We start from the raw sequence: 22,049 nt of genomic DNA, 5'->3' as shown, positions 1-22,049 counted from the left end.
AACAAACAGGGGAGAAGACAAGTGAAGAGAGAAAGAGAGAGAATTATCATCAGAGCTTACTAGTGAGATCATCGAGCAAGGCACAGTAGGGACCTTGCGTGACGTTATTGGCGACGTTGAGGATCTAGAAGTCGACGATGAAGCGATGACAAGGACCAGCGGCGACGATGGCAACGACGCCAACAAGGACGAAGGGCTTGGGACAGCTGAAGCGACTGGTGCAGCGGTTGCTCATGTGGCCAATGAGGGGCTGCATGAAGAGGCCAGAGACTAGGCTGTATTGTTGGCCCATTATGCGGGGGGGTTGGGGGGGGGGGATCCGTAGCTGCTAGTTACTGAACGTAGGGTGCCACCTGAGAGAACTGTAATGCCACCCGAACTAGATGCCGCTCGCGACTGATGCCACACATAGAAGCTTGTCTTTATCCAAACACAGAATTTTAAAAATGAAAGAATTTCAATTGAAGCATTTGAAATTCTTTAGAATTTTAAATTGCCTCATTCAAATACACTCTTAATTTTTTTACAAAATCCCAAAACTACCTTGCGTCGTATAATTATTATTTAGTTATTTTCCAGAACCACAAATCCAGGACAAATAAAATTGTATAACCTTCCGGAAACAAGGACTTGCTTTTCCTTAAGAGTGTGTTTGGATGAGGGAATTTAAAATTCTGAGAAATTTTAAATTCTAAGAATTTCAAATATTTCAATTGAAATTCTTTTATTTTCAAAATTGTGTTTGGACAAAAAAAAAATTGTGAAGGTGAAAGAAAATGAATGCAAAGAGAAGAGAAGATAAGGTTGGTGTGCTTCCAAGGAGAAGAATACTGATGCGGCATGGAAAGTCGCAAAGGAACAGGGGCACACCGGCGTACACCACCACACCCGACCATAGTATTCAGTCAACAGTGCAAGGCATGACTCAGGCCTTCCGCGTCGTCGAACACCTTTGCCGCGTGATGGATACGACAGTTGCTCCCCAGACTAGTGGGTGTAGTTTTATGTGTCCCCCTACGCCCACACCTGATTGATGTTCCACGAGTTCAGATAGTATTTCTTGAAGAAGAGGATCATCGGTGTGAAGGAAGAGTCGCGAGTTCGAGAATGAGATTTTGGGAACTTTCAAGTGAAAGAGAGAATGAAAGTTATAAAGGAAATACACGAACGTTTTAGAAGATTCTTATATCAAGAAAAAAATTTCAATTTCTCACCTTTTAGGAGGAAATTAAAATTCCACATTTTTAGTTGTTTAAAATTCTGTTTTAAAATTCCAAAAATTTAAATTCTCTGATAAATTACTTCCCTAGGTTAAAATTTTCTATCTAAATGAACTCTAAGACTACACAATTTTTATGTGTTCCGGATGGTTCAATCGGTAAGTTATATCTGCTCCTAAGACAACATCCAGTGGTAATTACACTAAATTACATGTAAAAGCTTGAAAATAATGAACTAGTCCAAACATTGTAATTGAGTGTTTTTCAGAATCAGGGACTAGGTTTTATTAACACAAACTGCTGAAAAAAGAATAAAATATAGAGAATACATTGACATAGACTTACATGAAAAATACAGAAAACTGTATACAGAAAGCAGAAACTAGCTTCCGTCTAAGAGATGGGACATCAATCTTGTGTAAAGGAAAATTCTAACCTTAGGCAATTTCAGGATTGTCATTATCAACCAACACTACATGTACATGAGACAGATGAGCACCATTTGAAAACACCATCAAGAAGTCATGCTTCCCTGTTTTGCCTTAAGGACAAGCTCTTCAGTGGTGGTGCCAATGATATCGTTAGCCCGTTTTAGCCCGACACATTGATATCGACCAACAGAATCCTGAATTCCAAGATAAGCTTCCAGTCAGCAACAAAGAAATTGAAATCTTCATAGAAAATTTTCTTAGGGGGATCACAATGATTGAAAATAATCTTCTGGTAATCATACTGAAGATACACAAAGCAAACCAAGAAAGAAAAAAATCCACAAGTTTTAATTTTAGTTGATGTTCTCATTCAGCCTGAAATATATATTAAACTCTGTAAAATGATAATCAATGTGTTCAAGAATGCATTCCTGATTGAAAGCAAAACTCAACTAATAGTTTTTCAAATACTTACAGACAAAACATTTGACAAAGGTTTAAATGACACAGGTTTATTTATACCGCTATAAAGGAACCACATGATCTTTACCATCTGCTTTTTATTTTAAAGAAGGCTTAAATATCTTTTTAGTCCTTGCAATTTGTGTTGTTTTGCTTTTAGTCCTTATAAAATTATTTTTTTATTTTTAGTCCTTACAAATTATGTTTGTTTTGTTTTTCGTCCTTATGATGCTTAGATAACACTTTTTTCACTGTTCAAAACGCTATCTAAAGAGCGTTAAAGACTAAAAACAAAACAAACATAATTTGCATGGATTAAAAACAAGAAAATAATTTTGTAAGGACAAAAAATGTATTTAAACCTTTAAAGAAATATAAATTTCCTACTACTGTTAACATACTCATCTCACTTTAAAATGTAGTTGCAGAGAGATAAAAGAGTGTGAGATAAAGAGAGATAACAAGAAATTGAAATAATAAAACATAGGTTACAGAAAAAAGAAAAGTTTTCCTCTAAAGAGATGCAGTATTATATACAGAGATATAATCACCGAAGATTAGAATGGGAATAATTTAAGGAATCTCACTCGAGTAACAATTCCCAATTTCTCTAATTTCTCAACAGCATCATCCACATCAAAATTACATTCCTCATCAAACTCTTCTTTGATTAGTTCCTCACACCATTGATCAAGATCCTGATCCATATAACCAAACAGCAAATATAAGTGCTTAGATAATAGTAATAGAAATAGAAACCTTGTTTTTCTAAGTATAAAACAGAATTTGAAAAGAAAAACAAGTTTCTAAAAAACTTGTGCTCATGGATATACCTGTCTTGTAGCTTTGCCCTGTTCCATCAGAATAAAGAATGAAACTATAACCTCTTTGACCTACACATTTAAAGAGTTACAAATTGGTAGCCATTAGATTAAATCTTTGGCTGGTGAATAGTTACATACTTAAAAATGAAATGTGAGCCAAAACTCGTAGTAGCAACTAGAGTCTACAATATGATCTTCCAACAATCTAATCACGCATTTCAGTCTTAAAAGGTTACAGGCTTACCAGTACACTTGATTATCACATATAAAGTAGCATAATCCCAAGGCCCAAATAACAGCTGATGCTACCAAATTAAGTTATCAGATACACACGTCAGAAACAGACACATTTCTGATACTATTTAAGTAGTGGATGCATTTTCAAAATCTTCAAACTTTTATTTCCTAAATTATTAGACTTTTAAAAAATGAGACACGAATTGAGGAGTATTTGCGAGATAAATCCAACGTATTGTTTGCTTGTCTGCCAAACAGTATCACACTATATTTTTCACTCTGTATGGGAACAATGAGAGGAGGATTGCTTACAGTAGTTGTGAAAGTTAGATTCTTCAGGCTTTCAACCTGTTAGACTAATGTGTTTTTTGTATATGTTTTATTATCTCTCTTATTTTGCACTCTTTCTATGCTGTACAAGGGGCTGCAGTCTGCACCCTATCTTGTCACATCTTGTTGTGTACTTGTTTCTTCTTTATATATACAATAGTCTCAGCTGAGTGCAAATGGTTATGTTCTCCAAAATATGAAATTCATAGTCGTAATTTGGTATCAGAGAGAGAACAGTCCTGCTCTGGAGTCTCATCGTCGTCTGTTGTCAACCACCACCGACCACCGTCGTTGACCGCCAGAAAATTTTCCAATGAACAAAAGGTTAGGTGCGCCTTGTTGAGGGTGAGCCAACCCAAGTGGTTTCGAGAGCAAAAGCTCTCTTACGCGCCGTTACAGTACGCTCTTCTGTTAGGCGCATGAATCTCAAGTGCTGCCTTCCCATCACCGCATTGCCGTCGCGCCATCACCATTGTCTTCATCGGCCTCTTTTGGACCCATTCCAACCCCTGTTTGGCTCCAGTTGTCATATCAGAGAAGTGAACATACGATCCAACCATTCTTGGGTTTCTTTTGGCTTCAGATTTGGGTGGTAACCTCTTTGTGCTCGGAAAATGGGATCTACAGTATCTTTTGTAATCTCTTCCTCTACAGGCCCTATTTCTCCCTTCTCTGCAACTCCCACTATCACAACTGAGAAACTCAACTGGAAAAATTATCGGTTCTGGTCTGATTCAGTTGAGTTGTGGTTACGTGGTCAAGGATACCATGATCATTTGGAGAAGGATGTGAATGAAGTTCCTGTTGAGAATAGAGCTCAGTGTCAGAAACTTGACTACTAGCTATGTACTATTCTATGGCAATCTGTAGACCAGTTGCTAGAGATCCTTAGGTCATTCAAGAACTGTTCTTTTTGGAGGATGCCCAGGATGTTTTTGCTAATGACATTCAACGTCTGTTTCATTCAACCCAAAAGGTTGTTTCCCTCCAACAGACCAACCATGATATGGTTTCACACATGGCTAATGCTAGAGCTACAGTTGAAGAATTGAAAGTATTCCTTGTATGTGATTCTGCAGAGGAAATGAAGAAGAGGCTTGATAAACTGTTTATGATTTTGATCTTGCAGAACTTGCATTCAGATTCTGATCATGTGCATGATCAAATTCTGTCCGGTGATCAGCTTAGTCACTAGACTTCTCCATGTTCCTACTTTGGTGAAAGGTGAAAAATGCAGCTGCAACTGTTGAGACTTCAGCCATGGTTGCCTCTCGTGGTAGGGGTAGAGGGGGTCGTGGTAATAGAGGAGGAGGACATGGTGGTAGAGGTGGTCGTGATAAGCTGTGGTGTTCTTATTGTGGAAAAGAAAACCATACTCAAAATAGTGTTATGACCTACATGGTTGGCCTGATAAGGCAGCATATGTCTCTACATCTGAAAAGGCTGAATCCCAATTTTCTGATGAAGAATATCAGGAATCCCTGAGGCTGAAATCTAGCAGCCAAGCTCAATCCTCTTCAATACCAAGTGTTTCAACAGCCTGCATTTCTCAATCTGTGGAAGGTCAAGGTCCATGGATAGTTGATTTAGGTGTTTCTGATCACATTTCTAGTAATAATTCCTTGTTTTCCTCTATCTCCTCACCCTATTACATTAGCCAATGGGTCTAAAGCTGCATCTTAAGGAATTGGTCAAGTTCCTTTTTCTCCCTCCTTGAATTTAAATTCTGTTTTGTATATCCCTAATTGTCCTTATAACCTAATTTCTCTAAGTCAGTTGACTCATTCCTTAAATTGCTCAGTAACATTTAATGTTGATTCCTTTGTTATACAGGACCGTGGTACGGGCCAACTGATTGGTGTAGGACATGAATCACAAGGCCTTTACTATTGGGAAACTAGCCATTCTGTGTCTTGTTTTGCTTCTTCATCTCCAAAGCTTTTACATGATCGTCTAGGTCACCCAAGTGTAGCAAAGTTGAAGATAATGGTTCCATATCTCAACAAGTTATAAATGTTAGATTGTGAATCTTGTCAATTAAGCAAACATGTTAGGTCATCTTTTCTAAAGCAAACTGAAAAAAGATGTAACTTGGCTTTTTCTATCATTCATTTAGATATTTGGGGACCAAGCCGGTAACATCTTTTGGTTTAGATATTATGTTACCTTTATTGATGAATACTCTCGATGTATTTGGATTTATTTAATGAAAGATAGATATGGACTTTTGTCTATATTCATGTCCTTTTACAATGAAATTAAAAATTAGTTTAGGAAGATTATTAAAATTCTTAGAAGTGATAATGCTAAGGAGTATTTCTCTTCAAAACTTTCTATTTTTTGTTCTCACAGGAAATCCTACATCATTCCACATGCCCTCACACACCACAACAAAATGAAATAGCTGAAAGGAAAAACAAGCATCTTGTTCAGACCGCACAGACATTGTTATTTAGTGCAAATGTTCCTGTTCACCACTGGGGTGATGCAGTCCTCACTGCCTATTTTTTTAATAAATAGAATACCCACCTCATCTCTTGAAAATAAAATTCCTCACTCAATCCTCTTTCCTAATGAACCCTGTATCATGGTTCTCATAAGGTCTTTGGATGTACATGTTTTGTTCATGATGTTTCTCTAGGTCTTGACAAGCTCTCAGCAAGAGCCATCAAATGTGTATTTCTTTGTTATTCCCTCCTTCTAAAGGGATACAAATGTTACTCTCCAACCACCAGAAGATACTACATGTCAGTTGATGTTACCTTCTTCAAAGAAACCGTGTTCTTCTCCAAACAGGATGATTCCAACTCTATACAACAAGTTTTGCCTATTCCTTGTCTCAATGCAATAGTATCTCCTACTCACACAACATCCAATAAAGGAGAAATTCAGCCCTCTTCTCCAGTCAATCATCAAGATGAATTATCTCCAACTTCTGTCTCTACCCTCCAGAGTGGGACACAAAAAGATGGTGATTCCAAAGTGCATGAAGATACTCTTGATTCATGTCCTTCACCCTCAGTTGTTCCTACAACTGACCCTTCTTCTTCCTCATCTTCTCATGATCCAGATTCAGGTTGGCCCATTGCCCTTAGAAAAGCTATTTGGTCTACTCGAAATCCTCATCCTATTTATTTGAGTTATCATCGATTGTCTCCTTCATACTTCTCCTCTATTTCTTCTTCGTCTTCCATTACTGTTCCCAAGAATGTTTGTGAGGCACTTGCTCACACTAGATGACGACAAGCCATGATTGTTGAAATGCAAGCTTTTGAACATAGTGGTACATGGGAGTTAGTTCCTCTTCCACCTGGAAAGAAGGTTGTTGGTTGTCAATGGGTATATGCTACCAAGTTGGTCCTAATGGAGAAGTTGATTGTCTTAAGGCTTGATTGGTAGCCAAAGGCTACACTCAAATATATGGTCTTGATTATGGGGATACTTTTCCTCCAATGGCCAAGATCACTATTGTCTTTCTCTTCCTTGCCATGGCTGCCATTCATCATTGGCCTCTTCGTCAGTTAGACATTAAAAATGTTTTTCTTCATGGTGAGTTGGAGGAGGAGATTTATATGGAGCAAGCTCCTAGGTTTGTTGCTCAGAGGGGATCAGGTTTTGTTTGCAAACTTCATTGATCCCTTTATGGTCTTAAACAGTCTCCAAGAACTTGGTTTGGAAAATTTAATCATGTTGTGCAAAGTTTTGGGATGAAACGAAGTGAAGCAAATCACTTTGTTTTTTTATTGTCACACTTATCCTGATAAATGTGTTTACTTAGTTGTTTATGTTGATGACATAGTAGTTACAGGGAATGATGATATCAAAATCTCTCAGTCGAAGCAACATTTGTCCAGTCACTTTCAGACCAAGGATCTTGGCCACCTAAAGTACTTTCTTGGTATAGAGGTAGCTCAATCCAAGGAAGACATTATTATCTCAGAGAGGAAGTATGCTTTGGATATTTTGCAAGAGACGGGCATGATTAACTGTAGACCCGTTGATAGTCCCATGGATCCAAATCAAAAGTTAATGGCAAAACAAGGTGAACCATACTAAGACCTAGAAAGATATAGAAGATTAGTTGGGAAACTCATCCATCTTACTATTACCAGATTTGACATTTCCTTTGCAGTTGGGGTCGTTAGTCAGTTTATGCAAGCTCCTTATGTTGATCACTGGAAGGTTGTTCGTCGCATTCTCAGGTATATTAAGAAGACTCCAAGATAGGGATTGTTGTACGAAGATAAAGGAGACACTCAAATTTCTGGATATTGTGATGCTGATTGGGTAGGGTCCCCTATAGATACTGCAGGATATTGTGTGTCTATTGGAGGAAATGTTATCTCTTGGAAGAGCAAGAAGCAGAATAATGTTGCTAAATTTAGTGCAGAAGCGGAATATAGGGCTATGACTTTAGTCACATGCAAATTAGTGTGGATCAAACAACTTATTCAAGAGCTAAAGTTCGGTGAAGTTCAGCCAATGAAGTTGTATTGTAATAATCAGGCAGCTCTCCATATTGCCTCAAATTCAGTACTTAGATTTGGAGGTAGTGAGGAAAATATCACTCTCTTACTTCTTTCATTCAAATAACATAGATATATATACAAAGAGGAGAGAGAGAAGCTTGAAAGCTTTGATAAGACAGGACACACTGCTGTCTTCTACTATAAGCTAAAACAGATACAATAATCTATTCTAAAGATACACATAATTATAACACTCCCCCTCAAGCTGGAGCATATAAATCGTATGCTCCAAGCTTGGAACATATAATCTGAATCCTAGGCCCCCTTAAGGGTTTAGTCAAAATATCTGCTGGCTGATCACTGGAGTTAATGAACTCAGTGACAATTTCTTTAGACAGTAATTTCTCCCGAATGAAGTGACAATCAATCTCAATATGCTTAGTCCTCTCATGGAAGACGAGGTTTGAAGCAATGTGAAGAGCAGCTTGATTATCACAATATAGTTTCATTTGCATCACTTTGCAGAAATTCAACTCTTCAAGAATTTGCTTAACCCACATAAGTTCACACGTAACCACAGCCATAGATCTATATTCAGCCTCTGCACTAGATCGAGCAACAACAGATTGTTTCTTGCTTTTCCAAGAAATAACATTCCCTCCAATGGAGACACAATATCTGGATGTGGATCTCCTATCCATTGGACAACCAGCCTAATCTGCATCACAATACCCAGATACTTGTGTATTACCTTTGTCTTCATAAAGTAATCCTTGTCCTGGAGCTCTCTTAATGTATCTAAGAATACGTATAACAGCATTCCAATGATCAATACGGGGATTTTGCATAAATTGACTCACCACTCCAACAGCAAAGGAAATATCAGGTCTGGTGATGGTGAGATAAATGAGTTTTCCCACAAGTCTTCTATACCTTTCAAGGTCAGGATACATTTCACTCTGATCTGCTAGAAGCTTCAAATTCGGATCCATAGGGCCATCAACAGGTCTACAATTCTGCATGCCTGTTTCCTTCAAAATGTCAAGAGCGTACTTCCTCTGAGAAATTACAACACCATCTCCTGACTGAGCCACCTCAATACCAAGGAAGTACTTCAAACTTCCCAAGTCTTTGGTCTGGAAATGACTGAATAAGTGCTCCTTTAGCTGACCAATCTTAGTAGCATCATTCCCTGTAATCACTATATCATCAACATATACTATCAAATAAACACACTTCTCAGGGGATGCATAACAATAAAAAACAGAATGATCAGCCTCACTACATTTCAACCCAAAAAGTCGAACAATATGACTGAATTTACCAAACCAAGCCCGAGGGGATTGCTTCAACCCAGAGAGAGATCGACGCAGCTTACAAACAAGACCATACTCCTCCTGAGCAACAAACCCAGGAGGTTGCTCCATATAAATCTCCTCTTCAAGGTCACCATGGAGAAATGCATTTTTAATATCAAGCTGATGGAGAGGCCAATGACGCATGGCAGCCATAGCAAGAAACAGACAGACAGTAGTAATTTTAGCTACCGGAGAGAAGGTGTCACAATAGTCAAGGCCATATATCTGAGTATAGCCTTTAGCTACTAAGCGAGCCTTAAGTCGATCAATCTCACCATTAGGCCCAACTTTAACTGCGTAGACCCATCTACAACCCACTGTCTTCTTGCCAGGAGGAAGAGGGACAAGTTCCCAAGTACCACTATGTTCAAGAGTCTGCATTTCATCAATCATAGCCTGTCGCCATCCAGGATGACTAAGTGCCTCATGAACATTAGACGGGACAGAATGTGAACACAGAGAAAAAACAAAAGAAGAATATGAAGGAGACAAACGATGATAACTCAAAAAATTATAGATAGGATGAGGATTACGAGTAGATCTAGTACCTTTCCGGATGGCAATGGGTCAGTCTGAATCAGAGGAAGGAGAGATGGCAGGATCCATGGCTTGAGGAGTGATTGAAGGAGAATGAAAATCATGAGGTGAACCTTCAAGTACTGGAGGGCCAACATCAGTCGAGTGCGGAGGAGAAGATGGAACTTCACTGACATTTTGGTGTGAAGTATCTAGAGGACAGGGAGAGGGAATTGGAAGAACGTTCTGGATGGAAGAAGAATGATCCATAGATGGTGAAAAGAAGGTGTGTCTTCAAAGAAAGTTACATCTGCAGACATATAGTATCTTCTAGTAGAGGGAGAAAAGCATTTGTAACCCTTTTGAAGACGAGAATAACCTAAAAAAACACACTTGATTGATTGCTCGGGCAGAAAGTTTGTCTAAACCGGGAGAGAGATCTTGGACAAAACAAGTACAACCAAACACTTTAGGTGGAACATGAAATAATGGATCATGAGGGAAAATGATTGAGTGAGGAATTTGATTTTCAAGAGAGGATGAAGGCATTCTATTAATTAAGAAACAAGCAGTAAGAACCGCATCCCCCCAATGGTGTGTAGGAACATGAGAGGCTAACATTAGTGAGCGTGCGGTATTAAGAAGATGACGATTTTTTCTTTTAGCTATACCATTTTGCTGTGGTGTATGGGGACAAGTGGATTGATGTAAAATGCCTTTGGAGGATAAAAGGGAGGAAAAGTCATGAGAGAAATACTCTTTTGCATTGTCGCTTCTAAAAATCTTAATTGTTTTTCCAAATTGGTTTTCAATCTCATTGAGAAAGGACATAAAGATAGGCAAAAGTTCAGATCTGTCTTTCATTAAATAGACCCAAGTACATCTAGAAAATTCATCAATAAAGGTTACAAAATATCGAAAACCAAAAGATATAACCCGGCTTGGTCCCCAAATATCAGAATGAATGGTAGAGAAAGCTGAATTACATCTTTGGACAGTTTGTGGAAATGATGACCTAACATGTTTTCCTAGTTGATACGACTCACATTCTAGGACTCTAAGATTCTTCAAACCAGGAACCATCATTTTCAGCTTTGGTAAGCTTGGGTGGCCTAGACGATCATGCAAAAGTTTGGGATTTGAAGTTGCAGAATAGGAAACAGATAAGTTGGATTTCAGGTAGTAAAGTCCTCTTGATTCACGTCCTTCTCCAATCACTCGACCCGTGCCATGTTCCTGAATAACACAGGAATTAGAAGTAAATGTTATTGAACAATTCAATGAACGAGTTAACTGACTCAATGAAATTAGATTATAGGGACACTGAGGAATAAACAAAACAAAATCCAACTTTAATGAGGAAGACAAAGAGACTTGACCACTTCCTTGAGCTGCAACTTTGGAACCATTAGCTATAGTAACAAAATGGGGAATTTTTGGAAAAGACATGAATGTAAAAGCGGACTTGTTACCAGAAATATGATCAGAGGCACCTGAATCAAGTATCCAAGGACTAGAACCGTCAATAGATTGAGAAATGCATGCTGTTGAATAACATGGTACAGAGGAAGATGAAGCCGAGCTGCTGGATTTCTCAGATTTCAGCTTCAAATACTCTTGGTACTCTTCATCAGAGAACTTAGACTCTGATTTTTCTGTCTGAGCTACCTTGGCAACTTTTTCAGGAAATCCATGCAAGGAATAGCAATTCTCTTGAGTGTGACCCATCCTCTTGCAATATGTGCATTGAGGACGTCCACCTTTTCCACTGCGGCCTCCTCTACTATTACAGCCTCCCCCTCTTCCACGAGATGCAACCATTGCTGAAGTTTCCACCACATCAACTGGATTTTCTTCTTTCAGCGCATAAGGCACACGAAGTAACCTAGTGATGAGAGAATCTATTGATGGAACTTGATCTCCAGCAAGAACTTGATCACGCACATGATCAAAGTCAGAGTGTAGACTCCTCAGGATGAGGACCATGTAAAACTTATCCAGTTTTCTATTCATTTCTTCCAATGAGTCAGCTACCAGAAACTTTTTCAGCTCTTCAACTGCAGCCCTAGCCTTTCCTACATGTGCAATCATGTCATGTCCAGTTTGTTTGAGAGCTGTAACCTTCATGGTTGCATCAAAGAGGCTTTGAATGTCATTTGCAAAGATCTCTTGGGCCTTTTTCCAAAACGAATGACACGTTTTGAATGACCTAAGGATCTCCAAAATATCTGGCTCAACTGATTGCCATAATACAACACAGAGTTGATAGTCAAGCTTTTCCCACTCAAATTTTCTGTCATTTGGAACAGCATCAACTCCTTTCTCCAAATGGTCATGATGTCCTTGGCCAAGGATTCAAAGCTCCACAGAGGCAGACCAAGATAGATAATTTTTCCTGTTCAGTTTTGTAGTTGTTATTGTTGGAGTTCCAGAAAAAGAAAAAACTGGTCCAGAAGAGGCCATTTCTGATCAACAATGGAAGCCCAAAGCAACAAAGAATAGAAGAAGGCACATGCAGGCACAAAGACTTGCCAAAATAAAAAAAACAACACCTGAAACAGGCTCAGAGAAGAACGACGAAGCTACCGGAACAAGCTGAGCGAGCTTCCGACGTCGGGACGGCGGCGCGTGAACCACACGCGCCTGAAAACGCGAGGAGCTGTGGCGGCGCGTGACAACTCCAATGGCGACGCAACCTGCAGGGTTGGGTCGCGCGTTCCAGGGCGGTTCGAACCCTAGGTTCGTCGGAGAGAATGGCGGCCGGAAGTGACGGCTGGCGGCGGCGAACGGAACCCGCTCTGATACCAACTTAGATTTGGAGGTAGTGAGGAAAATATCACTCTCTTGCTTCTTTCATTCAAATAACATAGATATATATACAAAGAGAAGAGAGAGAAGCTTGAAAGCTTTGATAAGACAGGACACACTGCTGTCTTCTACTATAAGCTAAAACAGATACAATAATCTATTCTAAAGATACACATAATTATAACACCAGTGTTTCACGAGAGAACTAAACATGCAGAGATTGACTGTCATTTTGTGAGAGAGAAGCTGCTGACCAAAGAGATTAGTACAGAGTTTGTCAATTCAAATTATCAACTTGCTGATTTTTTAACCAAATCATTAAGGGGGCCTCGGATTCAGTTTATTGTTCCAAACTTGGAGCATATAATTTATATACTCCAGCTTGGGGGGGATGTTAGATTAATATGTGTTTTTTATATATGCTCCAGCTTGGGGGGATGTTAGATTAATATGTGTTTTTTATATAGGTTTTATTATCTTTCTTATTTTGCACTCTTCTCTGCTGTACAAGGGGATGCAGTCTACACCGTATCTTGTCACATCTTGTCATGTACTTGTTTCTTCTTTATATATACAATAGTCTCAGCTGAGTGAGACAAGTTAAGTTCTCCAAAATATTTAGTTCATAGTCTTAACCTTTATTTCTGTCCATAAAAGATAACAGTGCAGTAAATGATGTGTTTCAATACTTTCAAGTATCAAATATGGTTTCAAAATTTTCAAAGTTCATCTTTTTGAACATTATATTTCTAAAAGAATATATGTACGTTGGGGAGAAATCACAGCCAATATATGATTAAGCTTGCTTACAAATAGAATCATGTTTTCCTACCTTGTGAGAAAACATAGGCATATGCTTGTTAAAAGAAGTGGTAAAACAAGAATTTTACAAAAGCTAAGATATACACACACATGCATGCACGCACACTGTTAGATGAATTTCTCACAAAATCCACCTATCAAATTGAAAGATTGTTATCAAACTTATCCAATACTGTTTAATATCCCATCCTGATATGCAAAAATATAATACTTCTTAAGCAGAGGATACTTAATCACACACAGTTGCTTAGATTCAACAGCTGGAATAATTAAAATCATTGTATGTGCTGGATTCTTAGGTAGTGTAGCAGTGTGTGTCATAAAACAGACAAGGAAAATTGGTCCTCTATCTCCCTCACATGCACACGCAAGTTTTGGTGAATTGCAAGCATCATATATGAAATACAAAGACATCAGGTGATAAATTTTAATATCCAATATATAACAATCTCTACTCCATCAATGTTCCTCAAGATTGACAAACACATACCAAAACATCAAGTATCTGGTTATACAATTAGTAGTAAGTTAATAGCAAATGTAAAGAAAGAAATTGTTACAAAACATTTGTCCTAGTAAAAGAAATGGGAACCACTAAAAGACAAACCCATTAGTTCACAAACCAGCCAAGCTGCCCAATTGGAAGGTGTATAGTATACTATACTATGAGGCATAGTAAACCAAAGGAGCAACAGCCTGATGGCAGTTACTAATAGAAAATAACTAGTGGCAGTCACATATTAGGAGTCTCTGAGATATTAGGAAACTGCCTGATGGCCGTTGTGAATAGAAAATAACTGATGGCAGATACATATAGGGAGTATTTGCGATAGTAATTAGGTAAGTGTGTCGTTCTTTTCAATTTGTGGACAAAGAATACTCTGTACAAGACTTGTCACTGGGACGACGTGTACTGTTGTATTGTGTGTGATTTTTGTGTTCAGTAATATATTTTACCAGTTTATTACTAGTGCTCTATCATCCATCATGTGGATTATGCTCAAGAAATGTCATATCAATCAAATATTTTTTTATATATTATATTTTAAAACCAATGAGGGCGAGCCCTGGCACAGTTGTGCCTTGATGACCGATTGGTCATGGGTTCAAATCCGGAAACAACCTCTTTGCATATGCAAGGGTAAAGCTGCTTACAATGATCATCCCCCATACCTTCGCATAACGAGGAACCTCCAGGCACTGGGGTACGCTTTTTTTTTTATATTTTAAAACCAATATTTCAAAATTTATTATTTAACAAAGTAGTATTAAAAACAAACTCAACTAATTCTAATCTGTATTTTTCACTATTCAGAAAGAGCACCTTGCATGACTCCAGTAAGATTGATAAAGCATACATAGTGTTGAATATCCAGATCCCTTCTTATATTGGTATCAGTTGATCCTAACCTCTATATGCTTATGGTGTTTATTCATAACATTCAGACGTGCAAGGTTATCAAATCTGAGATCCTGCCTAGGGATTGTAAGACACATAAAATGTGTGATAATAACAACTTACTTAAAATACAAAACTATATTCAAACAAATATAACTGCATATAAAATAACATAAATAAGCAAAATAGCTTAAAAATCAGAACTCCATGACATTTTCACACCAACAACGGCTCCACCAATGACATTTTAATAACAGCAAAACTTGAGAACAATTACATCCAACCAAAAGAGAAAAAAAAAACACCAAAACAGAGCACAATTATATGGACTAACCAGCAAGTATTGAAGCAAAAACAAACCAGTCAGCACTCACCACAAAGACACAGAAACAGATTGAAGAAACGAGTTCAACCAAAACCCAGATCAGCTAGAGTCAAACCAAAGCAAGAAAGAATTGAGGGTTGTGCAGAAATAAGCTGGCCAGTTTCAGGTACAATTAGAACAGCCAGCCCTATCCTACTTTCTAAACAATTCTAAAAACATTAACAAAAATTATCAATATACTGATTTGATTTGAAGACAAAAAAAAACACAGAATGCATCAAGCTGGCACTTACTTCCTGTTGAATGACATCATCACACAAATGAAGAAGTGTACCCTTTCCACTGTCAAGTTGTTTGTCATACATTGACTGTGTAATCAAATTTTGGTACTGAGCCATGTTTTGTTGGAACCTATGGGGAAAAGAAATTAGTGGCAACTAGGTTAAATATCTTTTTCAAATGCATTTACTTCTATACATCTCAAACTAGTAGAATGCGGCAATAATAATGCGAACAAGATTCAATAAGCAACATGACTATTGAATAATGACTAGTTCAACCAAGAATTGGTAGAAAAAGTAGAATGGTTTAATGAAAAAAAAAGAACAATTTAATAAGTCACCGAGTGGAGAGATTTCTTTAGATTACTGTTCATAAAGAATAGATCAAGTTTCAGAGCCATATGCAGGTAATTTTCACAATAATCATTGTATAGCATATATTTGCAATGATAGGAAGCGATCAACATACTTACGTGAAGTATGTCTTAGCGATATAACCAATTACTGTGGAGAGAACAGCAATGATGACCCACCAATCAGCTGAAGGCATTTCAAGTGAACTAACAACAGCAACCTGTGAAGAACATTATATGCATTTGTTCAGGATGAAGAAAAACAATATCGCTAAAATGGAAACACTAAATTGAGGTTAAAAAACTAACCAAACCAACTATAGCTGATCCAAGAAACTTGACCCAATCCATTGGAGTTAATCCAGGGTTTTTCTTTTCTGGCTGCCAAGTAACAAGTTCTTGACCAAGGTTATTACTTGTATTTGTTGGGGGAAAGTTAGTAATAAAAATTAGAATGTTCATTAAAAGCTTCACAAATGAGGTAACTCACAAGAACTATTTCCATATCAGCCATTGGAATGTTTTTGAAATGCTTCACATATATTCCTCGTTCTTCTTTTGATTTGGTTCTGGCTCTCCTGAAAAATAGTTTGCTTCTTAGATTTCAAAATTTCAACAGAAGTTTGAGATATAAGGCAGATCTACCTGTAGACAACAATTATCCTATCAAATGTTGGTTCTTGGATTAAGGTCTTGCCCAGCAAATTATGGAAACTGGAAATTGCAGAAAATCATCACATGAGTGACCAGATCATCACACATTCAAAATTTATGCAATGTAGATAATGAGCCTCATTTTTGGTGAGAAAGAAACATCATGTGCTTCAAAGACAAATCAGTAGACATACTAAAATTTCTATATATAATTTAAGTAGTAGATTTTATCACAATAGAATTCTCCATGCTCATATAATGAAAGCTTAAGGAAGACCAAAAACCTCAATCCAGGTTGACTATTATCTTGGAATTGTTAATTGTTAATGGTTAGAGATGTAATAATAAAATCATTCATGTGACTTCACCTAACAACCTCAGTTTTTAAGATAGTTCAGTCACCTAACAAGTTTTTAGGATAGTTAGTTCAGCACAAAGTATCAGAGTCTCAGTGTTCACGTGATCTAGAGTTCAATCGTCATGGTCCTCGTTCTTCTAATAAAAAGTTGAATTTCAGTATAAGGTAGGTTGAACAGTGCATTATTGATACTACAAAGCCAAATGCCAAAGGGCTCTTAAGTTAAGGGACATGTTACAAATATAATATAAAACCATTCATGAGTCTTTACCTAATAACTTTAAGGTTTTGAGATAGTTGTTTCATGACCTTAACTTCTATTGGGGTTGTACTACTTTGATGGTTGTAATTCCAGAGTAAGGAACACACAGTACCAAAATTTTATGTGATACAGAGCATACAATGAGAATTTTAAATCTTCAGTTGAATGAAAGCTGCCAACAATCAGGATTTACACAAATCTAGATTATCAGAAGCAATAGCATTCAACTTGCAGATAATGGTGAATCTTACACGAAGAAATTCATCAGATAAGCATCTATAACAAGTAATAATGTTATTATAAAGGCACTGGTCCTCATCCAGAAAGAACAATGCAGAGAGAGAGAGAGAGAAGCAATTTATGACCTTAGTTGCATATTTTCAAGACGTATCCGTTCAACATAAAGGTCCTGCCCATCTGCTTCAGAGTTAATTTCATTGTCCTTCTTTGGATCTTTCTTATTGTGCCTTTTTGACCTTCTGGATAGAAGCTTTTCCAACCTGCAAGCAGTACAACTTTAAAAGGTTTCTATGAACAGAAAAGAAAAGAAAAAAAAAAAAGCTGGGAAGCATGCTGTGTATACTCAGGTACATTCACATGTATAGATTAAAAAATATTTTCAGTACACAGATGAAATGTCTGTTTGGGTTACCATTGGAAACCCTTCCGACATAATTTTGCCAAAGCAAGACCCTTATTACTTCTCTGTTTAGATGCATTTTATTATTTTACATTGGCCTTTTACATCTCTTGCTGAGACAAGGTAATATATTAATCAATATCATGACTTCTCATAATGGATTATTCATTAGCATCAAGTACTAAATTTTCCAGACTGAGTTTGCTTACCTAGTTACTCTCAATAGATATGCCCAAAAGCGTCCAATAAGCATGTCCACTTTCTCCATCACAAAGTAGTCAGTTGTTCGATCAATTCCAATGCCACGTCGAAAGATAACATACTAAAATAATATGATTTATTAGTTTTCCATTTCACAAACAGAATAAGCTGCTGATTAAAAAAAAACAAGCAGAATAAGCTCAAGGAACAAAACAACAATCTTTAGATCAGTGTTTGTATTTGCAGGTTCAGCTCACTTGTTTTGAGGAATTACATTTTTTCCAATCTAATGCAAACAATTAAAGTAATAATTGTGAACCAGCCTCCACTGTGAGTGTACAACAGTGTATGTGTGAGAGAGGGAAGGATCAACTACAGTCCAGCATCAAACAAGTAACAAAAGCCAAATAATATCTTTGTGATGTCTACAACCTTCTTAATGTAGAAACTTCTGCTCTTTAGTTGACAACTTAACATCACAATATTGAATGACTACCAAAAGTCTACTACATCAATCTAGAGCTGTCAAATGGGTCAGCCTGACCTGGCCCATCAAGTCAAATGGTGAAAACGGGCTGGCCCAAATCTCTCATAGGCCATGTTTTTTGTGGCCCAGTCTAGCCCATTTGGCCTGGCCAAATTGGCCTATGTATTTTTTTGCTTAAATTTATACTAATTTTAAAAGGAAAAGTAAAAATTTTAAAAAAATGTTGGGCCAAGAATTTATAGGCTGGGCCAAATTGGCCTAGTTCTTTTTAGGACAACTTTTTTACATCAATCAATGTGACTCATGATGTGCTGCCAAAACTCAGTGCAACTTCATCAATGTTTTAAGGATTCTGTTTCACCAACAAGGATGGACTACCGATATTTCAATATAAAATATTCTAAGCCACTTGGAGTGGGCTGGTGGTGAGGAGTTTGGACTTTAGACAGCATGTAGAAAGTCCGTCATTGTAACAAAAGGATTTTATAGGAGACAATCTTATAATTATAGAAGATCAGTTCAACAACATTCATGAAAGAAGGATATAGAACTAGAACAAGTATCAAGGCATCATCAAGCCCTCTCCCCACTGTTTCATTTAAAATAAGAGAAGTCTATCTCCTGTAATGAATATTTTGTGAATTAATCAGCATGACAACAAAGATTCTGATTTCCAACAACGAATCTAGAAGAATGCTTCAATAACTAAAAAAGGGGGTAAGGAGCCTGCAAACATTGGAATAAAGACTCATAATTGCATTAGTATCATACAGCATCGAACTCACACACACGCCCACACCCACAGGGGGGGGATAACAGAAAAATGAACACCAGAGAACCAAGAAATCCTTCGTGGATAAGTACCTCCTACACTTGATTCAGAGCCATACCTTATCAGAAAAATCTGGTAGGTCATCATGATGATGCTCTTCAAAATATTTCTTCAGAAGTGTCTTGTCAAGCTTCATCAGCAAAAAATACAGACATCAGCAACTATTAGCAGCAAAATCAAGCATCTCAAGGTACCATTTTCCATTAAAGGAGCATTATTATGCACAAACCTTAGATTCATCAACAGTAATGGGAAGATTTAGAAGATATTGGCCTGAATGTGCAACATCAATCTCATCATCAGTCACTATCTTGAAGTTGCTCTTTTCCATGACCTATATAAAGAATCGAAGTATCTTCAGATAACTTAAGAAACAATATTCAGTCTGATGTTATCAAATATTTATGTCACCAAATTAGTCACTTTGAAGGATTAATGTAAGATTTTAGTATTTTTAAGGGACTAATTTGGTGACAAAAATCTTTAAAGGACTAATGTGGCGGCAGGCTGGCACCATAACCTTTGGATGACTAGAGCATTTACTCCTTTATATCAATACCATAATCTTTAGGTTTTCAAGTCTATATTATACTAACAATATCTCCAAAATATTGACACTTGAATGCATGAAGTAGAGATGGTACCTGAAATAGGTATGTCAAGAAATTCTGTTCAAGCACATCAATTTCTTCGGAAGATAACTTCTGCTGTTCCAACTTTTGCGCCCCATGTACAGGGTCAAAGAGGGAGTATAGTTGCTGCAAGCTTAAAGGAATCAAGCTCCATAACAACCACAAAGTAACTATAATTATGTCAGAAAAATCAAGAAATAGATGATACCATCAAGTCCTCAAACTGTAGAAGGTACCAAGCTCGAATTGTGTACTCTATTCTCTTGCAGAGCTTCAAGAACTCAGCTCGGTCAGAACTATGTTCTGCATATAATACCCAAAATCTCATACCACAAAAAATATAACAACATTGAAGGAAGGAACAAAAATTAGCCAAATTTCGTCATCTAAACCAAGGTTGTCAAACTCGAGAGTTTACTTAAACTCATAAAGTTTCCATAAACTCGACTCGTAGAGTTTACATAGTAGAAAAATAATATTGAAAAACCTATTAATGACATATAGACTTAACAAAATACTCTTACCACAACAACAATTTAACATTTGAACGGCATAATAAAGCCAAATAACAAAACAATAATAAAGTGTAACAATACATTATTAATATATAATATCAAAATACATAGATGACCAAATTGGATATAAAATCATAAAAACTTAAGTTATTAAAGTGATAACATTTTTTGAAAAAAAAATTTATTTCTTCAAAGTGTTCGAGTCATGGTAAAGCATTGTCGTTGACGGTTCTATGGGGGGCAGGCGGGAAAGAATTATAGTTGATTTCAAACTTGCTACCTAACTCCAGAGTTTATGCAAGTTTACTAGAGAGTTAACTTGTTTTGTCTGTGTAAACTCTAAAATCGTAAGAGTTTAAGAGTTAAAGTACTGTTCTCAATAAATAACTCGAGAATTTGATAACCATGATTTAAACTAAAAAATATATACAAATCTGAACTCCATAACAGCACTCAAAAACTAAATTACATAAAGGGTCCAGAAATATCAGTGAATTTCATCCCAAATTTGTTTCTAAAAGGGGGAAAACAACACTAATTTCCACCCCCACCCCCCAACCATACTCCTCAATTCCAAGAGCAATCACAACACAATCACAGCACAACAGAGTGAAAACACTCCCCAAACATGTTTTCATAACTACCAAAACAACATCAACAACAAAGAGACCAATTTCAGGTGCCAAATTGGAGCAAAAAAAAGGTTCAAACAAAAAGCAGTACCAATAAGATTGGCCAGTGTCATTGTGAGCTTAGGCTTCAGAATTGGAATCACGGATTCCCGCTCTAAACGTATAACTTCATTCTTGCTTCGATCCACTTCATGCAAATGTGCCATTTTAATTTCTGGCTACCCTCTTCGTAGTTTCAGCACCCCTCCCTAAAAATATCAAAACTTGGAACAACGAAGGCTAAAAGGAACGTTTTTTATGCGGTATATGGAAAAGGGTAAATGAAAGAGAGGCTAAAAGAAACGTTCATATTCACGCTTTACGGTGGTATAATGTAACCGCAGGCACCAATAAAAGTGACGAAACCACTTCTTGGAGAAGGTGGAAGTGGGTCACACCGGTGCGTTTTCGACCAAACGAAGCTTCGGTTTCTTCTCAAGTTGGAAAATCTACTTCAAGATGGAGAAGCGATTGTTCATCACTCAGTAGAATCGAGTTACTTACCGGGTACACGAAGTTTACTAGTCACTTACTAGCGCGTCAATCCAACACTGAAATTTTGATTTATCCAAAAATCACAGATCATCATTGATAACAGTAGAAGTCAACAAATTTGTTCCTGGCGAAAAAATCACGTATCATCATTGATAACAGTTGAAGGCAACAAATTTGTTGAAATTAATTGAATTAAGTGTACAGGATTAAGATTTAAAAGGATTTTTAAAAATATTTTTTTATATTTAATTATAACTTTTAAATAGTATAAATAAATTTTAAGACATTTAATTAGAACTTTTAAGATTTTTTTTAAGAAAATACCAATGGTATTTAATTAGAATTTTTTATAATTTATATAAAAAGTTTTTTATATTTAAAATATATAAATTTTGATAGATTAATTTTAAGAAGAATTTTGATGGATTTTATCAAACTTTTTATTATAATAAGACATTTATGAAACA

At 36.8% G+C, this 22,049-nt stretch overlaps 1 protein-coding gene across 1 annotated transcript; it reads right to left on the bottom strand.

The window, feature by feature from the left end:
* Positions 1 to 1,480: 1,480 nt before the first annotated feature.
* On the bottom strand, positions 1,481 to 21,704 carry LOC100819645 (uncharacterized). Its single transcript, XM_003553936.5, has 15 exons — positions 21,140 to 21,704; positions 20,110 to 20,204; positions 19,914 to 20,027; positions 19,499 to 19,603; positions 19,328 to 19,399; positions 17,959 to 18,071; positions 17,475 to 17,609; positions 16,481 to 16,549; positions 16,326 to 16,413; positions 16,145 to 16,216; positions 15,956 to 16,056; positions 15,495 to 15,612; positions 2,947 to 3,006; positions 2,701 to 2,811; positions 1,481 to 1,845 (listed from the first exon to the last, which is right to left on the bottom strand). Exons 1-15 carry the CDS (start codon positions 21,252 to 21,254, stop codon positions 1,735 to 1,737), a joined length of 1,479 nt encoding a protein of 492 aa, XP_003553984.1. The 5' UTR covers positions 21,255 to 21,704; the 3' UTR covers positions 1,481 to 1,734.
* Positions 21,705 to 22,049: the final 345 nt, after the last annotated feature.

The sequence above is a fragment of the Glycine max genome, chromosome 19 (assembly GCF_000004515.6).
Source record: "Glycine max cultivar Williams 82 chromosome 19, Glycine_max_v4.0, whole genome shotgun sequence".
Taxonomy (NCBI): Eukaryota; Viridiplantae; Streptophyta; class Magnoliopsida; order Fabales; family Fabaceae; genus Glycine; species Glycine max.
This window is presented reverse-complemented; position numbering and strand designations above follow the sequence as displayed.

What these genes read in the sequence shown, in the direction of transcription:
- LOC100819645 (XM_003553936.5), bottom strand. Translation starts at nt 21,254, where the DNA reads ATGGCACATTTGCATGAAGTGGATCGAAGCAAGAATGAAGTTATACGT. An exon ending in TCTTGACATACCTATTTCAG is followed by an intron (nt 19,604 to 19,913) that starts GTACCATCTCTA and finishes TTCTTTATATAG; the next exon opens with GTCATGGAAAAGAGCAACTT. An exon ending in ATGATGTCATTCAACAGGAA is followed by an intron (nt 3,007 to 15,494) that starts GTAAGTGCCAGC and finishes TTAAATGTGTAG; the next exon opens with GTCAAAGAGGTTATAGTTTC.